This window comes from Carcharodon carcharias, chromosome 22 (assembly GCF_017639515.1).
Source record: "Carcharodon carcharias isolate sCarCar2 chromosome 22, sCarCar2.pri, whole genome shotgun sequence".
Taxonomy (NCBI): domain Eukaryota; kingdom Metazoa; phylum Chordata; class Chondrichthyes; order Lamniformes; family Lamnidae; genus Carcharodon; species Carcharodon carcharias.
Window position 1 is genome coordinate 12009023 of NC_054488.1, and position 24321 is coordinate 12033343.

Here is a 24321-nt window from a genome sequence, read left to right on the forward strand (position 1 = left end):
CTTCGATGTGAGAGTGAATAGTTACACCTCAGGCTCAAATTGTCCTGATACTCTGAAGGAGGATGAACCCTTGGGAGATGTGTCCTTGCTGAGATGAGGTGCTAACTGGAGGAGGGAGTCCCGGCATCAGACATCAGAAGGTGCTGCCTCTTCAAGTGTCTCTCCAGCAGCCCAGTCACAGCAGCAGCCTACAGGAACCAGGAGCTGTTCACTATCCTCAGTCTGCCTTCAATGTGACAAAGCTGCTCAAGGAGATCCATCTTCAGCAATAGGACACCGCATTCTGTGTAACCTCGATGGTGACACTGATAGATGACACTGGACCAAGGCAGCCGAGGACGTTCTGCAGTGTGTATCTAATCAGAGATGGCTCAATCCTCTGTGTCACCTTCTTCTCTATCACATTAACATCCAGCACCCTCAGTTAGGGATGCTAGTCTGCTTTTATCCTCACCTTACTATTCATGTGACCACCTGGTGATGACGATGTTCAACCACTTGTGTGCCAGACATTAAAGCGCCTCCTCATTAAGACACACATTGTGCCCTCATGGCCAGCCCTGGCCCTTTTAAACTTCAAGATGCTCAGGCAACATGAGGCCCTCAAGGTGATGAGTCATTGCAAATAAAGAGCAGGCTTCAGTTTCAGTACATCCCCGCTCCTATCCCAGTGCTCCCCTCAACATTGTCTAAAGCTACAATGTACGCTTCCAGAGCATGCTCAAAGGCTCCATTGACTTTGCAATTAGCATCATACGTCTCGGCAAGTGTTTAGGTGATGGGACGCGCAGTGCTACGAACGAACATTGTGACGAGAACCTTGTGGCCTCAATCCAGACAAATTGAGAAATGCTCAAGGTTGTAGGACCGAGAGGCAGAGCGATAATGTGGCTGAGAGGTGCAGAGCTTCAGTACCTGGAGGTGGCAGCATCTCCCACTTATTGGCGAGCTTAGCAGTTGGACACTCGGAAATTTGGAAACGCAGTTGGCAGAAAGGAGTGCACGCGAGCTCTGAGTATGGGCTCATAGCATGAAAACCCTGTCAAGAGACAGAGAGCACATGGAGTTGCACAATATATGACACTTCGCCACGCTGGTAAAAGTAGGGAAAATCCCAAGATATTCTATAAGTATATCAATGGGAAGAGGATAACCAGGGAAAGAGTAGGGCCCATAAGGGAGCAAAGGGGCAATCTATGGGTGGAGCCAGACCACATTGCTAGAGTGTTGAATGAAGACTTCATGTCTGTCTTCACCCAAGAGAATGAGGATGAAGATATCGATCTCGGGGAGAGAGACTGCGAGGTTCATGAGCAAATTGATATAGGGAGTGACAAGGTATTGGAGGTGTTGGCAGGCTTAAAAGTGGACAAATCTCCAGGTCCAAATGATTTGTGTCCCAGACTGCTGAGGAAAGGAAGGGAGGAGATCACAGGGGCTCTGACCCAAATTTTTAATTCCTCTCTGGCCACGGGAGAGGTGCCAGAGGACTGGAGAACAGCTAATGTGGTTCCGCTATTTAAGAAGGGTTGTAGAGATAAGCAAGGGAACTACAGGCCAGTGAGTCTCACGTCAGTGGTAGGGAAACTATTGGAGAAAATTCTGAAGGAGAGTATCTATCTCCACTTAGAGAGGCAAGGTTTGATCAGGGATAGTCAGCATGGCTTTGTCAGAGGGAGGTCATGCCTAACAAATTTGATTGAATTTTTTGAGGAGGTGACCAGGTGTGTAGATGAGGGTAGTGCAGTTGATGTAGTTTATATGGATTTCAGCAAAGCCTTTGACAAGGTCCCATATGGGAGACTTATAAAGAAGGCAAATGCACATGGGATACAGGGTAATTTGATAAGGTGGATTCAAAATCGGCTTAGTTGTAGGAGACAGAAGGTGATGACAAAAGGATGCTTTAGTGACTGGAAACCAGTGTCCAGTGGCATATCACAGGGATCTGTGCTCGGTCCCCTATTATTTGTCATTTATATAAACGACATAGATGAGAATGTGGGGGGTAGGATTAGTAAGTTTGTGGATGACACAAAGATTGGCCGGGTGGTTAACAGTGAGGTTGAGTGTCTTGGACTACAGGAAGATATAGACGGTATGGTCAAATGGGCAGATAAGTGGCAGATGGAATTTAACCCTGAAAAGTGTGAGGTGATACACTTTGGAAGGAGTAATTTGACAAGGAAGTATTCAATGAATGGCATGACACTAGGAGGTTCTGAGGAACAAAGGGACCTTGGCGTGTGTGTCCATAGATTTCTGAAGGTGGAGGGGCATGTTAGTGGTGAAAAAGGCATATGGGACACTTGCCTTTATCAATCGAGGCATAGATTACAAAAGTAGGGAGGTCATGTTGGAGTTGTATAGAACCTTGGTGAGGCCACAGATGGAGTACTGTTTGCAGTTCTGGACACCACATGATAGGAAGGATGTGATTGCACTGGAGGGGTGCAGAGTAGATTCACCAGGATGTTGCCTGGGATGAAACATTTAAGTTATGAAGAGAGGTTGAATAGACTTGCATAAAAACAAAAAACTGCGGATGCTGGAAATCCAAAACAAAACCAGAATTACCTGGAAAAACTCAGCAGGTCTGGCAGCATTGGCGGAGAAGAAAAGAGTTGACGTTTCGAGTCCTCATGACCCTTCAACAGAACTAGGTGAATCCAAGGAGAGGGGTGAAATATAAGCTGGTTTAAGGTGTGTGGGGGTGGTGGTGGTGGTGGTGGTGGTTGGGTGGGGGGAGAGAAGTGGAGGGGGGTGGTGTGGTTGTAGGGACAAGCAAGCAGTGATAGGAGCAGATCATCAAAAGATGTCACAAACAAAAGAACACAGAGGTGTTCAAGTTGGTGATACTATCTAAACGAATGTGCTAATTAAGAATGGATGGTAGGGCACTCAAGGTATAGCTCTAGTGGGGGTGTGGGGAGCATAAAAGATTTAAAAATATTTAAAAATAATGGAAATAGGTGGGAAAAGAAAAATCTATATAAATTATTGGAAAAAACAAAAGGAAGGGGAAGAAACAGAAAGGGGGTGGGGATGGAGCAGGGAGTTCAAGACCTAAAGTTGTTGAATTCAATATTCAGTCTGGAAGGCTGTAAAGTGCCTAGTCGGAAGATGAGGTGCTGTTCCTCCAGTTTGCGTTGGGCTTCAAGTGACTGTCCAGCATAAAGGCAGATGGAGAGAGTGTGAGCAAGACGGATGCCAGGGCAGATAATAAGAATGCCTGGCATTTGGGGGTGGTGAGGTGAGCCATGGGTGGGATGAGGACACAATCTCCAGAGGAGATTAGCCCAGATGGAGATGTGAGTGTGGGTGTGAGAGTGATCAGTGATGCCCCTTGAGCTAGCAGTGAGATGCCAGTGAATGTGTGAGGGGCTTGTGAACGGGTAAGCTGAGAGTGTTGAGATGGTTGCCTTACTCTGGCGGCACAGATGAGATCATTCATCATCTTTCTGCACTGGATACCTGACCTCTTATGTGCAGTGTTGGCACTGACCACTGCTGCCACCGCCTCCCAAGCCCGATAGGTGAGCTTGCTGGACCTCCTGCAGCCAGTGGGGGTAGAGGACATCGTGGTGGGCCTCGACTGCATCCAAAAGGTGTTCCAGTGAGGCGTCACCGAATTTGGAGGCGGCCGTCTTCTTGGCTTTCGATGCCACGTCTTCAGTGGAGCAGTCCTGGGCTGCAGACGCTGTGGGCGGCTGCCCTTTAAATATGGCGCCCGGAGTGAGGGCGTGGTGAGCTCATGGCAGGGTGGACGAATCAGAGGCCGCCCGCCAGCAATCCGGCATGTTTCCCATGTGTGCATTCTTAATGAGGCAGGAAGCGGACGATACAACACAAAACCCCGCCATTGCGTCGTTTCACACCTGCCGCCGCTCTAAGTGCCCTGAGGGGAAAATCCTGCCCGCAGGATCTGCTTGTCACTCTCACCATAGAAAAATCAGTTCTTTTATCCCCGTTGCAGAATGAACTTTTTATAACACTGTCAGGGTAGAGGTACACGCATTTATCCTGCGATGCTTAGGCAACAGAAGGAACTGGGTATACCCCTTTCTCAGCTGCCCTCACATGCTAGAGCTGCTAGAGATAACTAAGCTAAAGCATATTAAAAAAGTCAGGCCTTGATATCTGATGTGCTGGTGTCACAGATCATCTGTGCCTTCAGGCAGATCTTATAAACGAGGCGGATCTCATGGTACATTTGCAAAATCCTATCAACTTTAGCAGCCAAGCAAGTGACAAGCACTGATGGAATCAATAATTACTTGGCTTGTGTGGCTTCGTATTAATGCATTATGCATGTAGTACTTTCAGAGGAAGTTACTATCTCACCCAGCCAAAATTGCCAACATCCTGCAGAAAATTTTATTTGAAATAAATAAACAAATATTCCACCAAAAGATGTGAATGAGAGACTCTGCGTAAAGATATTTTGCCTGAGCTTGGTTCTAAATATGTTCACTCTAAACCAGGAAACCTGTCTCTTTACAAAACCAAGCCTGCCATTTCTACAGGCTGCATAGAATCTGCTTTATTGAAGTATTGAAGACAGGCTTGATTGCTTTCAGGAAATCTTTGAAGAGCTTCACCCTGATTTTAAATGATAGTCAAACAAAAGCCCACAATATATTTCTACATTGACACTTCCATTATGCAAGGCTTACAACTTCCTTGGAACACTTCAATCTTCCTCGCTGTACAAAAGCTATCACATTCCTTCTTTGTCTTGTCTATAGTCAGAGCCTGTAATTCTACAAAGGCTGCAGCTTTCCATTCTCACTGAATTATTTATTAAGGTGAGCCATGGGAAACTTAAAACGCGCCCGTGTTGATTGTAGGTTCCAAATGAGCTTTAGACTTGAAGCAACAAGATATGTCAAACCAGAAACACACAACCCGAGCACTTGACCTTCTCTTTCATATCATTGGAGATTTATTGACTCCTCAGTGAGTTTTTGGTAAAGTTTTAATCACGGAAAAGTTTCCTTGGAAAAACTCTGCTTTTGTCCTTGGTACCAGCACGATAGGGGCGTTCTCACAAAGTGCACAGAACAAATCGCACACAGGGCTCCACCATCCCAGCCTCTGTTACCTGAAATTACCCACGGAGAGTGAGGGATCACTGAACCAATCCTTACACCTCAGCCAGCTTTTACAACACAGTTTGAAAAACTGGGCAAAAAGATAGAAGGATAACGGTGGCGACGATTGGCAACATTGCCGATCCTATCCCATCACATATCAGAAATGAGCCATTTACAAAAATGGTGCCTCATCCCCCAGCCTCTCTAACAACTCACTAAATCCATTTCAGAGTAAAAGCGGTATAGCGGTCAGATTATCACTCATTTCCCAGATGTATGCAACTTAACTTGCAAAGAATGCAACACAGGGGACAGTCCGCCGAGCACTGATCTGAAGGAGAAAACCTTGGTTCTGTTAGTAAAGCATATTGAGACTGTGTTTTACCTGTGCTGATGTACTGTTCAATTTCTGCAGTCCATTCTCCAAACGCTCCATCTTGGCAGTAAGCTCTTTGCTCTTCTTAGCCAGCAGGCTCTGATACAACTTGATCTGTTCAAGGAATGACTTGGGTGTAGTATAATTGTAACGCCGCTCATTAACTAAGTAGGATTTGGATTTCTCATTGACACTAACGTGGACATATGCCATGAACTTGCTGACAGATTCCTTTATTGCAGGCTGAAAGAAAAAGTAAAGTCATAAGGGAAGTTTGTATTGACAACGTTTTCTAGTGACAGGAGATAGAGTATTTACATTGTTAGTAAAAATGTTATAAAAGACAAAACTGCTAAATGATTGGCATTTACAAACGCAAGCAACACTCCATTCACAACCATGAATCACATAGAAGACATCCTGTTTTGTCAAAATATATACTATAGACAACATGATTTTGTTTTAACAGCACTACTAACAAGCAGCACTCTGAAGGAGTTTGAGACATGACGATTATCAATTTTTAAAAAATTTGGCAATAATTAGAACGACCGCCCTGTTTAATGTTTAAAATGTTGGTATTCTAATTGTTTGTACTAGCTCATCACTGTATTTTCAGTACAGCTCATAACAGGTTGTGCTGCACCAGAACCCAAATAAATGATGTTCATGATATTAAACCTTTGCTTTAACCAATTATTCCTGTGCAGAAAATGAGAAATAAATTCAAACAGGATCAATTTTCCTTTAAAGAATGAATCATAATACAAGCGCCTCTTCTAAAACTCAAGTCATTATTTTCAATATTGAAGTTTAGGTATATTACCAATACCGTTAAGTTATGGTACAACATAACCATAAGATTAGGGCTTAGTTATTAATGAGTAAGTAACAAAAGCATTAAAAGATTGCAAAACACAATGGGCAGAATTTTGCCCTTGGCGGGCGAACGGGCACCACTGGCTCGGCGGTGGGGGTCGACTGTTAATGACATGTTAATAAGAAACACGTAAAGCTTATTAAATTTTTAACAAAGGGTCATGAAACTTCATCCCGCCAGTGGATGAAGTTTCATGAGTAATCTGGAGCCTGCTGGGGCTCCTGGCCTACCCGCCAGCCTTAAGGTTGGACGGGCAGGGTCTTTAACAAGGTTAATTAGCCTGTCAATGACCTTAACTGGCCATTGACAGGTCGGCGGGCAGACAGCTGATTTCGCTGTCCGCCCGCCTTCCTGAAGATTTAAATGGACCGGGATGACGTCGGGGGTTCCGCCCAACATCATCCCGCGTCATTTTTCCCTCGGTGAGCGGGCCCCGCCCCCAAATCGCCGCGGGGAAAATCCTGGCCAATGCGATGAATATAAAATAAAAACAGAAAATGGTGGACAACCTAACAGGTCTGACAGCATCCACAGAGAGAAAAACAGAGTCAAGGCTCCGAGCACTCTGAGGAAGGGTCATACAGACTTGGAGAGTTGACTCTGTTTTCTCTCTCCACAGAGGCTGTCAGACCTGTTGAGTTTTTCCAGCATTTTCTGTTTTTATTTCAGGTTTCCAGTGTCCGCAGTATTTTGCTTTTATTGCGATGAATATACGTATGTTTATAAAAACAAAAAAACTGCGGATGCTGGAAATCCAAAACAAAAACAGAATTACCTGGAAAAACTCAGCAGGTCTGGCAGCATCGGCGGAGAAGAAAAGAGTTGACGTTTCGAGTCCTCATGACGCTTCGACAGAACTGTTGAAGGGTCAGTTCTGTCGAAGGGTCATGAGGACTCGAAACGTCAACTCTTTTCTTCTCCGCCGATGCTGCCAGACCTGCTTTCATACGTATGTTTATATTGATTAAGCAGGAAAAAGTGTGAGAAAAGCAGCAGTATTTACATTTGTTTTATTGAGTTAGATAAGATAAATCCAAATTAAATATGACTCCAGCTAATATAAAAGCATATTACTGCAGATGCTGGAAATCTGAAACAAAAACAGAAAATGCTGGAAAAACTCAGCAGGTCTGGCAGCATCTGTGCAGAGAGAAACAGAGTTAAAATTTCGAGTCCGTATGACCCTTCTTCAGAGTTAAAGAAGGGTCATTCGGACTCGAAACATTAACTCTGTTTCTCTCATGACTCTAGCTAAGTGTGTCTTTGGGATGTCAATGCAAATTTGCTTTGCTCTGTGGCAAAGTTAGTCAGGAAGTAACCAATGCATGTCACTACCTACATGTGAATAGCCTGTGCCAATTAATTACATAAGCACACAAAAAAATTCTAGATAAAAAAGATCACAGACCATCTAGTTCACCTTCTAACATCCTCATAGTCACATGGTACAATGATAATAGAGTTGTTGACTAATCGTAGCAATTAACCTACACCAATTAGTCTACAACAGATCAAAAGATGACATAAGGAAGCCCCACTTGGCCTAAATAGCCAAGTGGTTATGGTACTGGGTTTGTAACCCCAAGAGCGAGAGTTCAAATCTCACAATGGCAAACTATGAAACAATGTAACTTCATCTGAAGAAACAGATGGAAACGGGTTTGTACTCGAAAGAGTTATAAGCTTGGCCTAAATAGCCAAGTGGTTATGGTACTGGGCTTGTAACCCCATGCAGCTCCTGTTTATAGAACAGCTGGGCCTCGGTGGCTCCTTGCAGGCGTTGCCCGTCTTTTACCAGGACCTGATCAAAGTCTGGAAAGTGGTCGCCTCGCGACGCAGCTCTCCCCCGAAAGGAGTAGCGGCTATCGTCAGAGAGCTGCTGCTCAGGAATCCGCCCCTCCGTCCTTTTCAGTGGTTGGCGGAGAGGAGGGCTGTGGCCGCAGGGGTGACCAGGATCGGGGACGTGCTGGGTGGCGGAGGACTGGGCTGGATGCTCCCGCAGGAGTTGGCGCAACGCGCGTCCAGGTCGCAGCCGATGCCATCCAAGACCTGAGAACGGCCGTGCTCGGACCCGACGTTATTTTGGGTCTTGAGGTGGCCCAGGTGCGCGGTGGTCTTCCGTCTGAACGTTCCCCTGTTCGGACGGAATTCCACATTGGCCCCAAGCCCCGAACCCTCCCTCGGGTGCTGGTGCCCCGCAATATGAGCCGCCTCGAGGACATGCCCTCCGTGCCTTTTGGCACAGCAAAGAGGGGCTTTTTGTACGGACTGCTGCTGCAAACCTTCCATTTTCTCGCCCTTGTCCGCCGCCCTGACACGCCCTGGCGTGCCTTGTTGCCGTCCGGCGGCGGAGGCCCCCGATTGGAGGCCCTCTACGGAGGTGTCCTCCCCCTTTCTATCGGGGACCTGGGTTGGAGGGTGTTGCATGCAGCAGTCCCCTATAATAAGAGGATGCATAGGTTCACGGACTCTCAGGACACGTGGCCTTTTTGCGGTCTTGTGGAGTCCGTGGACCATGTATACATAGGGTGTTGTAGGCTGCACTCCCTTTTTAGTTATTTGAAAAACCTTTTATTGATGTTTTGTTTGCACTTCAGCCCCACGCTCCTGATCTATGGGCACCCGGTGCGGAAGGGGGTCGGGAAGGAGGAGGACCTCCTCGTGAACCTGCTCCTGGGCCTGGCCAAGTTGGCCATTAACAGGTCCAGGCAGCGGGCGATCGATGGGGGAGTCCCGCCTGATTGCTTGTCCCTCTTCCGCGGCTACGTTCGCTGCCGGATGTCCCTGGAGAGGGAGCACGCGGTGTCTGCTGGCACTCTCGAGGCCTTCCGTGCTCGGTGGGCACTGCGGGGACTGGGGTGTTTTGTTGACCCCTTTAATCACATTTTGATTTAAAGTTTGTAAGTTTCCTTTAAACTTTGTTCTTGGTTTTACAGCTGACCTGAATTAGGGGCTGTGCCTGATTTATCCCAATTTTGTTGACTTGGTTTTCATTTAAAAGATTATCAAGAGTTTAAATCTCACAATGGCAAAACTATAAGGAAGTCCCAGTGGTGTATAACTTTGGGAACCATAGGTTTAATGCCTAGGCCTAGGTCAGGTGGTAGTGTAATGGTAATGTCATTGGAGATGACAATCTAGAGACCCAGACTAATTCTCTGGGGCACATGGGTTTCGAAGCCTACCACAGCAGCTGGTGGAATTTGAATTCAAGTAATAAAATCTGAACTGAAAGCCAGTCTTAGTAACAGTGACCAGTAAAAGCTGTTGGTGATTGTTGTAAAAACCCATCTGGTTCACTAATGCTCTTTAGGGAAGAAAATCAGGTACCCTTACCTGGTCTGACCTACATGTGACTCAAGACCCACTGCAATGTGGCTGACTCTTAACTGTGTTCTGAAATGGCCTAGCAAGCCACTCATTTCAAGAGCAATTAGGGATGGGCAACAAATGTTTGTCCTGCCAGTGATGCCCATATCCCACGACAGAATAAGTAATGGATTTCCCGGTTGAGAAGCAGTGGGTGGGTCCCGCTCACCGACATGTAACTTGATGTGGGATGGCGTCGCGCCAAAGTCACCCCGCCTCATTTCAATTTTCAGGTCAGCGGGGGCTCAGCCGAATCAGTTGTGCACCCGCCGACCTGTCAATAGCCAATTGAGACCATTAACAAAGTAAGTAAAGTCATTAGTGGACCTGCCCGTCGAACCTTAAGGTTGGCGGGCAGGCTGGGAGCCCTGGCGGGCATTGGAAAAAGCATCAAACATCATGCACGGGAAGGATGAGGTTTCGTGTAGGTTTTTAAAAACTTAATAAAAGTGTATTTAAAAGTGATGGACATGTCCCAACTCATGTGACAGTGTCACATGAGTGGGGACATGTCAGGGAATTTTTTTTTCTGTTTTTAAGATTTATTATTGTGGAGCCGATCTCCCTGAGGCAGCACGAGCCTCAAGGAGATGAGTGCACTCTTTCATGTGCATGCGCGAAAAGAGCACACTCTCGGCTCAGGGAATCCCCACCAGCCACCCCCCCCCCCCCCCCGCCCCCCCCCCACCCAGGGAGCGCATAGCACTTCCGTGCGGACGTCACACTGGGCGGCTCTTAATTGGCCCGCCCACATAAAATGGCGGCACGCCCCCAATCGGGGACGCTGATCGGAGACACGCCCGCTCCTGAACATTCCCCCCCTCCCCCCCCAAGGGGGGATAATTCTGCCCAATGTGATGTTTCTCCCTTCTATATATCATGTCTCAAATTATTAATTATCATTTTTTCAGAAAAAAATCCACACAATTTGCATTTGAATGAATCAATACTGCTTCTACCATCTCCTGTTTTCCATAGATTGACCACTCACTCAGTGAAATAAGATGTCCACAGATTAGCTTTGGGTTTAAACCCTTCCAAGCACAGGCTGTATTCTCTGGTTCTGGACAAGGTAAAATAGTTATTCATTTTCTACATAATTTAGTCCCTTTAAAATCCTAAATGCAGCAATCACATCACTGTTCAACCTTCTCTTTTCCAGTGAGAACATGCCTAATTTATTTAACAGATACTTAGAATCCAAATCCTCCATCCCTTCAATAATTCTGGTGGCTCACATCCCTCCAGTAGTTGCAATGTGCTTTTTGCACTGTGGTAAGTACTGTACATTCTATTGTAAATGCGGCCTCAATAATGGTTTATAACGCAACATGAATACTTTTGATGTTTTGCATCCCTATTGGGCTGCCCAAACTACAACTAATCACTTGTTTCCAGGGGATCATCCATAAGAGATTTTATGAGGCTTCTGCTTGGCTCGAGCTAACTAAAAATGTAATTTGATCCACTGATGTGTTTTCATAATCAGCTCAGCTGGGAAGGTGTGAACTCCACCTGGAGGCTTTGGATGGTCAAGGGTTCAAACCATTAATTTATTCCAACTGACTGCTGTAAAAAAAATTGCTTGAATTTCAAAAAAAAAATAAATCCAAGGACTGTCTAATGATTGACGGGTTCCTAGTTACTGCAATTGTATACACAGGAGCAACAGGAGTTTTAAAGAACATGCTTAATATCAGTGTTTCCAATGACACTCTAACACTTTATATATGGTGTATATTGTATAATGCCTATCTTTCTGCTTAGGCCCATGATTTTATCTATAAATAAATCTGCATAAATTGTTTGCTTATTGACACACATGCTGAACTGACAAGAGATCATAATAAACAGTTCATTATTCACCTGTAGAATTTACTGCAGTTCTGGATTAATTGGTCAATCTGATCTATGTTGGCCCAAATATAGTAGATAATAAAATTATAACTTTTTGTGCATAGTGGCTTAGTTTACATTTGGAAACTTGTTGCTCAGCTGTTGAGAAAAAAGCCCAAATTTTGGCACTGATAGTGCAATGTACCCAGTGGACTTCATTAACTGTGTAAGTACTCATAAGCATCTTACATCAACGTTGTCAGTCTCCTGTAAGAAGCGCAGGCTGACAGACTCCAACGCCTCTTGGGGCCACTCGTGGAACCAGTTGATTGCAGTGCAGTTCACGACAGCAGGGAACTTCCTACTGCGAATGCGCAGCTTGTTACCGACAGGTGAGAAACACAAAGCGACCTAAGAGACAACATCAGCAAGTTATAATTGTGTTTTACAGACAGGATACATACCTGTGATTCTAGCCGCAGAAGATGTGCTGTTGTTTCCAGTGTCACTGATCAAATAGTAATGGTTCGTCTGGAATTAATACTGCACTGGTTTAAAGACTATCTCACTGCTCATTAACTTTTACAATTATGCAAACACCATTTCCCAGTCTTGGATCAGAGATGTAGAACATATTATCTGAACAAATTCCAAAATTGTACAATAGCATATGACCATTTGTTCTATGTGTGAAAGACCGGCTGATTGATGGACAAGATTGGCAGTTTTCAATTCCCTGTACAGAACAGATAGTGAATATACTCTTATTACTGTTACTGAACCACTGATCTATATAGTTAGGAGGAAATACTCTTACTTCACTGCTAAATCTAACATTTCTCTGCAGTTAAGCTTTTTTCCCAGCATATTCTGCTTCAAATATCTGGATTACAAATAATTTATCCTTTCAAACTACAAACAGCTATATAATATAAATAATTTGTGTAAGCTCGCTGCCATTAACTTTGCTTTGTGTTCCATGTGAGCACTACCACATAAATGCCACAGGATACACTTGACATCTACACAGATGTGCAGTAAGACCCAAATGGATTATACAGGCATGATGGTAGATCGAGAAGAATAGACTGATTATCATATTGTTATCTCGTTTCAGTGATTCAGCTGATAGTTGTAACTGAGTGCCTACTTCAACTTCTGTTCAAGCTGAAATGTGAAAAACTCCCTCCCACCTCCCAACCCCCACCCAACCCCACGCAAAGTTACAACTTGCACCCGGGGCTGGATTTCTGCTATCGAGGCGGGTAGCTCAAGTTGGTAAATTTCCCAACTTGGCAAACCCACCTTGGTTTACAAGGTCCCATTAGACCCAATTTACAATCCCAGGAGAAAGGGATGGGATGGAGTCTGTGCTCAACAACCCCGGAAGCAGATTGTAGGCGGCCGCAGAGATGGGCAAGTGCCAAAGCGGGCTGATTAGGTGGCCTGCCTCGGTTCTCTAGAACTTTATCATGTTATTTTAGAAGCCATTAGGTCTTCTAGCCCTCACACCCCTTCAACACACACCCATCCCCATGCCCACTCATACCCCCATGCCACCTTCATGCCAACTTGTGCTCTCACCCACCTCATGCCCTCTCAAACCCTCCATTGCAACTCCATAGCCAATCACTCAGTATCCATCATGCGCAGTCCTCAGGAGCCACATGGAGAAGAAAACAAATAAACTTTTAACAATCTAATGGAGCTCTCACTCATATACACTTAACAGTGAAAAAAAGCTCTCATTCATGAAGCATTCGAAGCTTTTAAATCTCAAGTAGTTAATCTCTTATAAAACATACTCAGTTTAATGCAGTAGCCACAAAGACATCTAATCCTTTAATAGCCTCTTTAAACTGTCAATCAAACTGTGACCTCGGAATCCCCACTGAGATAACTGTAGCTTTTGAAACTCAGCCCAGAATTTGTAATGGCATAATACCAACCTATGAGAAATGTTAACAAAGAGCTTAATTGAAACTGGGGAACAGTTGGCCATATTTTTTCTAACCTACACCAGATGGCCTGTTAATCAAAGCAGCTCAGCAGATGGCATTTTTTTTAAGCCTTTCACTGTCAGCTTAAGTTTTTTTTTCCAAGTTTAAAAAGCAGGAAATTTTTAAAAAACTTCAGATCATGACATTGTTTCCCTGCTGATTTCATGTTTCCTGCCTGTGTGAGTCATGCCCTATCCATTCAGAAAAAAACTGGATCTATCAGAAATGGGGGCAGGACTTCCATATCTAGCTTCCACCTGCCATTTTGAAAGGTTCTTCCAAACTCCACAAGAATCAGGCCTCAATGTTGAGATATCCATCTTTCTCTACGTTTAAATTCTGCAATCAGTTGGTAACAGTCAGGAGAGCAATTCCAGATACAAGTATGTTCCTTTTTGACAAGTTTGGATGGGCTCTTAAGTGCTGTTATGGCAATTAGCTATATGTCTAAGCAGCAATTAGCTATAAGCCTAAGTTAAAAGGATAAAATAAATAAATTATGTTGAATTGCCAAAGTCTGGTGATTATTTCTGGAGTAAAAACAAAATGAACTCCAGCACTCAGGATGTCAACCCTGCAGGCAGGTACATAGAACCTTACATGGCAGAGACCTGAGGCCATTCGCTTTAATCACATTCTTCTTCTGTAAGCTATGACATAAATCAATGACAACCCAAAGGCATGAAACTTATGAAAGCCAGATAGGTCTTGCGACCCTGGGTCACATTAATTCTTCTCAAAACTCCTGTCATAGTGTGACTATCATTGGGCCCACCCACTCTTTTCGCACTCAAAATCAGGATTAAACTTCAGCTCAGCTCAGTCCTATTTTGCTTCCGGAGGCAGAATAAAGCATTTAGGAACTTTTAGGGTTCTAATATGCAACACGGTCTATTTTCTGAGTTAACTATTGGCGTGCCTGGTGCAGGCACTGGCTGTGCTGAAATTAGTTGCAAGCACGTGAATTCTAAAAGCCAGCAAGTATCTCATAGATAATATTTGTAATGTCCATCCTCAACAAACTTAAGTTAGCCTACTTTTATTTTCAGAATGTTGTCCCCTTAATTCTCTTCTTATTGTGCATTTGAAGTTAGCAGTGAAATGAGCAAACCAATGCAATGCGTCTTCCGAGAGAAATTTGATTAGAATATACTTAGAAGGTGAAAAAGTGCTAACATAAGCAACCCAAAGTCCATATATGCCATGACTGTATTAACACTTCTGTTATATTGCATTGCATCTAACTACCCACATGTTTTAGGATCTGCAACCAAGGAGTAGATTTAGGTGGGAATATTAATCAAACACTGGGTTCGCAGTCTCCAAAGTAGGGTAAGACATTGTGCAGAATTTTCAGATTGGTGGGCGGGAATGACCAGCGGGCCCGGGATTGGTCGGGAAACGGGCCCCACCCATGATTGGCCCACGGCTGCGATTTCATGCTGGCGGGCCAATTAAGGCTTGCCCAGCATGAAACGCGGCTTCCCAATGGTAGGGAAGGGGCAGGCGGGGGCTTGTCAGCCGCCGGGTCGAATTGCAACCTGGCGGCCAGTTTCAAAACGACCCTTGAAGGCTGCCATACAAGAACGTATCTTCTGCGTTTTCAACAGTGAATTTGTGGCGGCTGCAAACGCCAGGCGGGAAGCAGGTCGGGTGGGCACTCAGATAAGTGCCTCGACGTGCTCCTGGAAGAGGTGGCTGCCAGGAGGGACCCTTGTCCCCAGGCATGAGAGGAGGAGGGCACCGCACCTCAGAAAGAAAGCAGGGGAGGAGGTGGCAACGCAGGCCAGCAACCGTGACGTGGTACGGCGCACATGCTTGCAGCGCTGCAAGAGGTTCAATAACCTGCTGCACTCAGGGAGGGTGAGTACCATGTTGGTGTGGATCAGTGTGCAGAAGTGTTAAGGTGTGGCCGCTCCCAACCCCTCCGTGGAGCTCAAGGATGTTAGAGTCTGAGTGCCAACTGTCAATGACGCCGGAGTTGGCCAAGGGGGTGGTGAGCCCTGGCTGCTTGGACTGAGTGCCTTGTGGCTCGAGGGCCATGACTCAGATGTGCCCTATGAGGTGCTGCTCAGGTGGGGTTGGCCAGGCCCTGCAGGTAGAGAGTGGACTAATCAATGCTCTTCTGTCCTTTCAGGAGAAGACGAGCCATAACCAATTGGAGAGGTCACGGACAGGCAGAGGCCCCCCCAACCGGCGGCTGCTCACCAGGTTCGAGCAGGACGCCCTTGGAGCTGGAGAGCCGGCACATTCCCTGTGCAACCGGTCACGGAGAGGCTGCGGTGTCAGGCGAAGATAAGAGTGCGGTGCACAGAGGTGACAGTTTCGGATTGTGCAACCATTCTAGTGTAGTCTCTTAATAGATGGAAGCCTCGAACCTGGAGTCCCCATTGATCATTGAAAGACGATGGCACCATGATGCAGATCTCCATTGTCTCGCCAGGGTGCCTGGCATGCACAGTGACAGTGTGGTGAATTTAGCTAATGACATGTCCTTATGCTCCCTTAGATTCGCCAGCACACACTCATCCTCTGGATCCCGAAGGGCCACCCCTGATGCCAGAGGAGGGCCAGGCTTCATCTGCACCTGCGTCACACCCACTCTCTGAACCAGGCACCAGCACAGATACCAGCACCTCAGTGGGCGTTAGATCATCGGCGCCATTGTCAGTGCACAGCAGTGAGGGCACTTCACGCTCGCTAGAGGTGCAGGTGGAGGCAGATAGTGCCCAGGGCGCTGTCAGTCGGGGGACTGCTAGCAATCAGGATGATGCTGGGTCGAAGGCAGATGTTGGGCTTCTGGAGTCATCCATTAGGCGGCAGATTCTGGACGACCTGGTGGAGATCCATGAGGGTCTGCGTGCCGTGGTCTTCATTGTGGAGGAGTCCCTGTGGAGCATGAGCACTGCGTTGACCCTCATGGCCGAGCGCACTGCCTCTCCTCCATTGAGAGAGTGGCAACTCTCATGGAGAGGCAGCTCCAGGGACAGGATCAGGGGTTCCTGGGGTTGCGCTCGGACCTGCAAACCCTCACACAGGCACTGGGCTCTGCTGGTCAGTGTCAGTGTGGGAGATGGATGAGGCATCCAGTATCCCAGCTAGGTACCCGTCCATCAATGGTGAGTAGGGAGGTCCAGAGCGACCTCACATTGACACATTAGCCGCTTGTCATCTCTGTGGGCTCTTCTCAGGGCACTTAGGATGATTGCAGCAGCTTCACCACCCTTCCACCAGTGATCATGGCATCTGATGAGGCTGCGGTGACTGGGAAGATGCCAGTCGTGGCACTGACCACTCCCTCCAGGCGGTGCCAGAGGGGCGACCACCAAGGTCATCAAGACCAACAAGACAGCAGAGTCAGCAGGCTGCCTCCAATGCCAGTGCCAGTGAGGGGGGAGCACCAAGATGTAGTACTTGCAAATATAAGTTTAAGGCACCATGAACACAAGAGGGACAGATCACAGGTGATGTTCTGTTCAGTTATGGTTACTTTATATGGCTACTGCTGTGGACATCAATACCAGTAATGGTCATGTCAATGTGATTTCAATGTGACAATAACATTAAATTTGCTTTTATTAAGATGGCCTGAGTATGCTTCACCTTTTATTTTTGGTGCAGGGTACACCAGTGCCTAATGGGTGGCTCTAAGATTTATTGCATAGGCACTGAGTAGACTTTGGAATCAAATGACAGGGGCCTCCTCTCCCTTCTGCCTCTCGCTTCCTCCTCAGAGGAGGTGCCACCAGCGGAGACGACAATCTCCATTACCAGGGTCACAGAAGGCTGACTGATACCTGGAAGGGTCCACATGGGCTGAATCCTCCAGGGGCCTTGGAGACATCAATAACTCCTGAAATGAAGCCTGGAAATGCTAAGAATGAAGCCCCGAGCAGAGATGAAGCTGCCAAGCACCAATAAGCAGCCAGCAGCAAACAATCTCCAAAACTACTCAATACTAACACTGGCAATGCCGCTGACCCTTTTTATCCCACCCTTGGATGAGGTTTTGAAAATTGTTGGCTGCCCGCTTTGCCCATGCGACAAGTGCGAAATCGCACAGGCAACATAAAATCTTGGTTGATTACCTTTTTAATTGCCTTAACTAGCCTATTAATTGATGGTGGGCGCGGCTCCAATATCACGCGAGCACGGGATTACATCGGGACATTCACCTGACATCATCTCGCGCGATCTCACGTCCAATCAGGGCGGGCGCGCGCCCACCCAATCAGCATAAAATTATGCCCATGATTCAGTTAAATAGGGTTTACCCATGAACTCTGGATGAAACCTGCTAATGGAATCTGATGGCAGAACACTACTATTGCATCAACTCTCATCATAAATTGACAGTCCAAATTGAGCCTCAAATTCTTTTTGTTGTGTAAAGGATTTAATGTCCTACCCACCAACAGTGAAATTGTAAGCTCTACCAAGGATCAGTATAGGCTTAGTCCATTTAAGATCATTAGGACTTTGCATCAACCTTTGCAGCGTTTGGTATAGGTTTCGGACTTCAGCTTAGACTTTATTTGTCTGAGGAAAATGGGTGCTATTCTATGCTTTCATCTATGGAAATATTTCAGTACAACCCTGACTGACGGTGAGAATGTTTTTCTTCCTGCTGGCTGTCAGGGTGTTACATGATATAAGTTTGGACAATCTTAACCCCAGTTTCTAACAGATGCAAACCGCTAAAATTGGCAATTTCATTTGGAGAAGCCAGAGTGGAAAATTGTCATGATGTTTTAGTTCTTCATCAGAAATGTCTCATCCAGCTTGAGGTGCTAACTCGCCTTGTTGGGCTGGAATGTGTGTTGTATTTTGGTTACACAAACGTGACTCATTATTAGATCAAAGTAACCCAAACAGTCTTCCTTTTGATTCCAATTTCTTTTTACAAATCCTCAATGTAATATTTACTTTCAACTGTAAAATCATTTGGTAGTTTCTTCTTGTAATAACAATTGGCAAGCTAATCATTAAATTAACGTTAGATTTTCTTGGCCTTTGAACAAACTCTCAATCATTGGGGTGATTTTGGAACCAGAAATAAATGGAGAAGGAACTTTGTTAGGTTTAGAATTACCTTTAGTTGCCTCCTGACACGATCTATGAAGAATTTCCAGCAATTCTCCCTGGTGTCCATCAATCCCTGCCCTTTGACCTCATTCCGCACATTGTTGATGACATTTTCCACTTCTTCATCAGATAACAGGTCAGGGATTTCACCTGTGGGTGGTGGTGGTGGGGGGGGGGTTAGATTCCAATAGGAAATTTGTGTAAACTAATGTTCAATAATCAACAATATTGATGCTTGATAAACAAAATCCAAGCACATTCTGAGGTGCCCATTAAAACTATGTGGTGCCCATTTTTCATTAGTACAAAAATTCCTGCTGGAGGAGAAAAAACAAGTTGCATTTACTTATTTATTAAGAGATGTTTATGCAGTTAAGATAGAAAGTTCATTTAGAATGGCTTTCTGCCCAAGGGCACCTTACAGATACAGCACTGAAGATAGAATGGGAGTCACACAAATCAAAGTGATACATCTGTTGACATTTTGAACAGCCTACTTTATTACCGCTGTCATCTAACAATAAAATCTAATGCTATTTTAGCCCTGCTTACACAGTCACATCAGTGTGAGCGAAGGTTGAACAAGCCACGCCATTCAGCCTTCTGTATTGACAATCAATTCTCTCATACCACATTACTTTCATTAATTCAGATAATTGTATTTGCATTTTCCTGGAAACTGTTCAATTGCCATACCTAATGTTCGCTAAAATTAACTGAGTTATTGCTTCAAGAGGGAGCCGGACCAGTTTGCGGAGGGTGCAGAGATTGCATCACATAGAATTGGATTAATAGATTATATGTGCAGGGTCAATGCAATCTCCTGGACAGGGTGCAGCCATCTGAAGGGGTCAGAGATAAATTTCCTGAGGTTTTTTTCTCCATTATCAGCCCTGGATTTTTTAAACCATTCTTGGAGGATTGCTTAGCTGTGGGGAAAAGGGGTAGGGAGTATTTAGTCATAATGTTCCATTATCATGAATGTGAGGCAGGTTTGAGAGACCACCAAGTCTTTTCCTGCCCAGCATTTTCATATACTTGCACAATGGAGCAAACCCATTCATTTGTTTCTCAAGGTACCAGAAACACAATATTGATGCATATTAATGTCCGGGGAGGTGTAATCTTTTTCAGTGTCTGAATCTCATATGTGTTTTTTATTCTTTCATATGATGTGGGTGTTGCTGGCTAAGCCAGCAATTATTGCCCTTCCTTAATTGCCCTTGAGAAGGTGGTGGTGAGCCATGACCAATGAAATACAGCACCCAGAATATCTGAAGGGAAAGGGTTTGAAGAGTTATGGGAACAAGATGGGTAAATATAATTAGAACTAGTTACTCACGTGGAGGGTAAATGTTGACATGAATTGGTTGGATTGAACTGTCAATGTCTTGTCAATTATATTGTTACGGTTTATTAATATCAATTACATTGTTAAGGATTGTTATTGTTAATTACATTGTTAAGGAAAACAGGTGATGGGTATTTGAACTCATATAAATAGGGGATATCTGGGACACTGGGTAGAGGTGAAGAGTGTCGACGCTAAACAAAGTCAATAAACTCTCCCAGCAAGGAAAGGCTCTGTGACTTAGTTTTGACTTCACCCCTTAGGTGTGCATCCTATTAACATGAATGGCCTATTTCCATGTTGTCACTTTTTATGTATTTGTATGAATGTACTGCTGGTTTCACTGGGCTATTGATAAAGTATCAAAGTCATCCTTGGCTGTTTGAATGCATTGTTAACATTTGTTTTGTATTGAGTTTCAAGGTTTGAAACCCTTTCTGTTCTGTTCACTTGGTATGAAATTATTAAGGCGATAGTTTTTTATTTACATTAAATTTGGTTTTTTTCAAAGATTGCTACTTCTGCATGAGAGAAGAGTTTGGTGTCTTAGGAATGATATGATAACACCATCAAGCAATCAAGGTGCTTAATTCATTAAATGTGTCATCCACGTAGTATCTATATCACTTCTCAGGATAACATTAGGAATAATTTTCCCGGAATCCCAACCTTCCCACCATGTGATGCAATAGATCCTCATTTTTTTAATGCCAACTGTTGTCACTTCCTGTCTCCTGTGACAATTGGCACTATCTTCAGTCCACTATATTACAGAAAATGTAGATTCCAGTCCAGTTTCCACCACTACCTATCTATGATCTAATCTCTCTATCAATCCATCTGACTACCTATTAACATTGAGATAAAAACAAAAAAACTGCGGATGCTGGAAATCCAAAACAAAAACAGAATTACCTGGAAAAACTCAGCAGGTCTGGCAGCATCGGCGGAGAAGAAAAGAGTTGACGTTTCGAGTCCTCATGACCCTTCGACAGAACTTGAGTTCGAGTCCAGGAAAGAGCTGAAATATAAGCTGGTTTAAGGTGTGTGTGTGGGGGGCGGAGAGATAGAGAGACAGAGAGGTGGAGGGGGTTGGTGTGGTTGTAGCGACAAACAAGCAGTGATAGATCCTTCACTTCCTCTCTCCTCACCGTCCAAGGACCCAAACACTCCTTTCAAGTGAAGCAGCATTTCACTTGCATTTCCCCCAACTTAGTCTACTGCATTCGTTGCTCCCAATGTGGTCTCCTCTACATTGGAGAGACCAAACGTAAACTGGGCGACCGCTTTTCAGAACACCTGCGGTCTGTCCGCAAGAATGACCCAAACCTCCCTGTCGCTTGCCATTTTAACACTCCACCCTGCTCTCTTGCCCACATGTCTGTCCTTGGCTTGCTGCATTGTTCCAGTGAAGCCCAACGCAAACTGGAGGAACAACACCTCATCTTCCGACTAGGGACTTTACAGCCTTCCGGACTGAATATTGAATTCAACAACTTTAGGTCGTGAGTCCCCTCCCCCATCCCCACCCCCTTTCTGTTTCCCCCTTCTTTTTTTTTTTTTCCCAATAAATTATAAAGATTTTCCTTTTCCCACCTATTTCCATTATATAAAATAAAAAAAAAATTAAAAAAAAAAAAAACCCACTAGAGCTATACCTTGAGTGCCCTACCATCCATTCTTAATTAGCACATTCGTTTAGATAATATCACCAACTTTAACTTTAACACCTATGTGTTCTATTGTAGTATTGTTGTTGACATCTTTTGATGATCTGCTTCTATCACTGCTTGTTTGTCGCTACAACCACACCAACCCCCTCCACCTCTCTGTCTCTCTATCTCTCCGCCCCCCACACACACACCTTAAACCAGCTTATATTTCAGCTCTTTCCTGGACTCGAACTCAAGTTCTGTCGAAGGGTCATGAGGACTCGAAACGTCAACTCTTTTCTTCTCCGCCGATGCTGCCAGACCTGCTGAGTTTTTCCAGGTAATTCTGTTTTTGTTTTACCTATTAACATTGTTTGAGCTACAGTGTATAAAGTCATTTCTAGTTCAGATACTAATCACAAACAACCCAATCTTCACTCTTAGGGTTCAAGACCTCATTAGATCTCTTCAATTAGATTCCAGGTTGGTACACATTTCAACCCAAATTCTCTTCTCTAATCTGTTCAAATAATGTTCTTCCAATTGTAGTGAATATGAATACTTAACATTACTTTGCTTTTTCCATGATTTTACCATTGAGCAGCTCATTATATAATTGGGTTAATACCTTTGTTAAAATACCAGAGAAAAAAATTCCATGGAGGCACATTGAGCATTTGTATGCTATTTTATGAAGTGCCTACTTTCAGGGCACATTATCAGTCATCTCTTAAGTTTCCAATAATGCTACATTTATCTACATTACCAATCTTGAGCAAGCTTTATAGAGAAGATCTTGTTGGTTCATGGTATTATTGATTAAAGTGGGAGGCTCTACCTTGTTTAAAAAAGTCATTTACAAAGAATGATGATTGATAGTCGCATATCTTTGAGCTCTTAAAATAAAAATGTAAATTTTCATTTGGTATATGGTAGTATAAAATGGAAAAAGATGGATAAAAGGATCAAAATATTTTAAAAAGAGAAATACTCCCTTAGAATGAACAAGATACCTCACCTGATGCCAGCAGGTCATTCACGAGTACTAAAAACTTTTCATCAGCTACCTGAGCATCTGTCATTAGGAATACAGTGCCCACATTCTTGACTCCAGCATTTAAATACAGGTTAGCAAGATCAATCTGTAAAGGGAGAAGCCAGGTTATTGACAAAGATGCAGAGTTTAAAGTTTATCTTATTGGACTGCTAAAGAAAGACCGTGTATTTATATAGTACATCTTAAATCTTTAAGGCAATTAACAGCCATGAAATACTTTTGAAAATGTAGTTACTACTGTTGTCAGGGTATGTAGCAGCCAGACATGTATACAAATAGCAAGGTCCCAGCATTGAGATAAATGATCAAAAAAAATCTTTTTTTTTATTGGTGTTAGCTTATGGTTAAATGTTGACGAAGATACAAGAACTCCCTGTTCTTCAAATGGTGACATGGAATCTTTTAAACCCACCTGAAAGATGGTTGACAGAACCTAAGTTAAATATCATATCCAAACACAATGTAGCACTCTCCCAGTACTGCCTTCAAGTGTCATCCTAGATTATGTGCTCAATTCTGTGGGAGTTTGAAATTTTGACTCAGAGGCAATAGTGCTATCATTGAGCCAAGAATGACCCCCAGGTACAGGATAACATGTAGACTGAAATACATTACAACAAAGATAACAAACAGGTTAATGTATAATATAGAAGATAACAAATAGATGTTTACATAGAAGACAACGTAAGCTGAGATAAGTTATTAACACAGAGGAGTGGGTTATACAGAAGATACCATGCAGACATTAGGAAGATATACAGAAAATAATGAGTAGACAGAAATAGGTTGCACTGAAGGTAACATCAACAGAAATGAGTTGCACAGTAAATACTACAGAGAGGAATCAGTTACTGACAGCAACAAACTGAGGAACTTATCTGCCATTATAAGCAGCAAGAGCCAAGTTTCAGCCGTTTACGAGGTCGGAAACCTACTGGTCCTGGGGAGGTGTCTTTGATGCGAGGACATGAGGAAGGTAGGATGCGAGGATATCAGGTCAGACTGATGAGTTTCCACCATCAGCTGTCTTTCTAGATGTGAGGCGGAAGCAGCAGGGACTTCTCCTCCACAGTGGTGGACTGGCAGCTGTGGCCACAATTTTTTTTCAATGATTCGTCTTCGGACAACACCTCAAGGTGGAGGTGGTATCGTGGTCCCTGTCCCACAGTGGCAGCACCCATGTCTACCATCCTTCTAAGGTTGCACGCTCTTTGACTGGGTCTCCAGCCTCTGAAACCCACCCACTCTACTTACTTGAATGACAGTTGTGGAGGTGGCCAATTAGGAGGCCGCCTCCTGTAGGATTGTACCAAGTTTGGGGTCGGAACCCAGAAACAGTCTCAGCCAGCGATTATTTTTAAAATGGTTAAGATTCTGCTCATAAACCTTGCTTCAACATACAACCAAATTTGAGTTATTCAGCATCACATGGACAGAAAATTGACAGAATCAAGATGAATCAGGGTGAGAAATATTGCCATTCAGTATTCATATTCAGTTTTACAATATATCCCACTGAAACATATGACATATATATATAAATATATATATATATATAAAATATATATAAAAAAGTAATACTCAATGCAATTACATTTACTACATCTCATTGCTGTACA

General features: G+C 44.3%; 1 protein-coding gene across 4 annotated transcripts in view; it reads right to left on the reverse strand.

Moving 5' to 3' along the window:
• Positions 1 to 24321, reverse strand: part of LOC121293614 (dynein heavy chain 9, axonemal-like) — a 530687-nt gene that overhangs the window by 246136 nt on the left and 260230 nt on the right. For all 4 annotated transcript variants that reach the window (XM_041216734.1, XM_041216733.1, XM_041216736.1 and 1 more), the window contains 4 exons: positions 22664 to 22787; positions 18650 to 18792; positions 11807 to 11968; positions 5482 to 5715 (listed from right to left, as the gene is read on the reverse strand). In XM_041216734.1, the coding sequence (XP_041072668.1) occupies positions 5482 to 5715; positions 11807 to 11968; positions 18650 to 18792; positions 22664 to 22787 (663 nt within the window). The remainder of the gene's footprint in view (positions 1 to 5481; positions 5716 to 11806; positions 11969 to 18649; positions 18793 to 22663; positions 22788 to 24321) is intronic.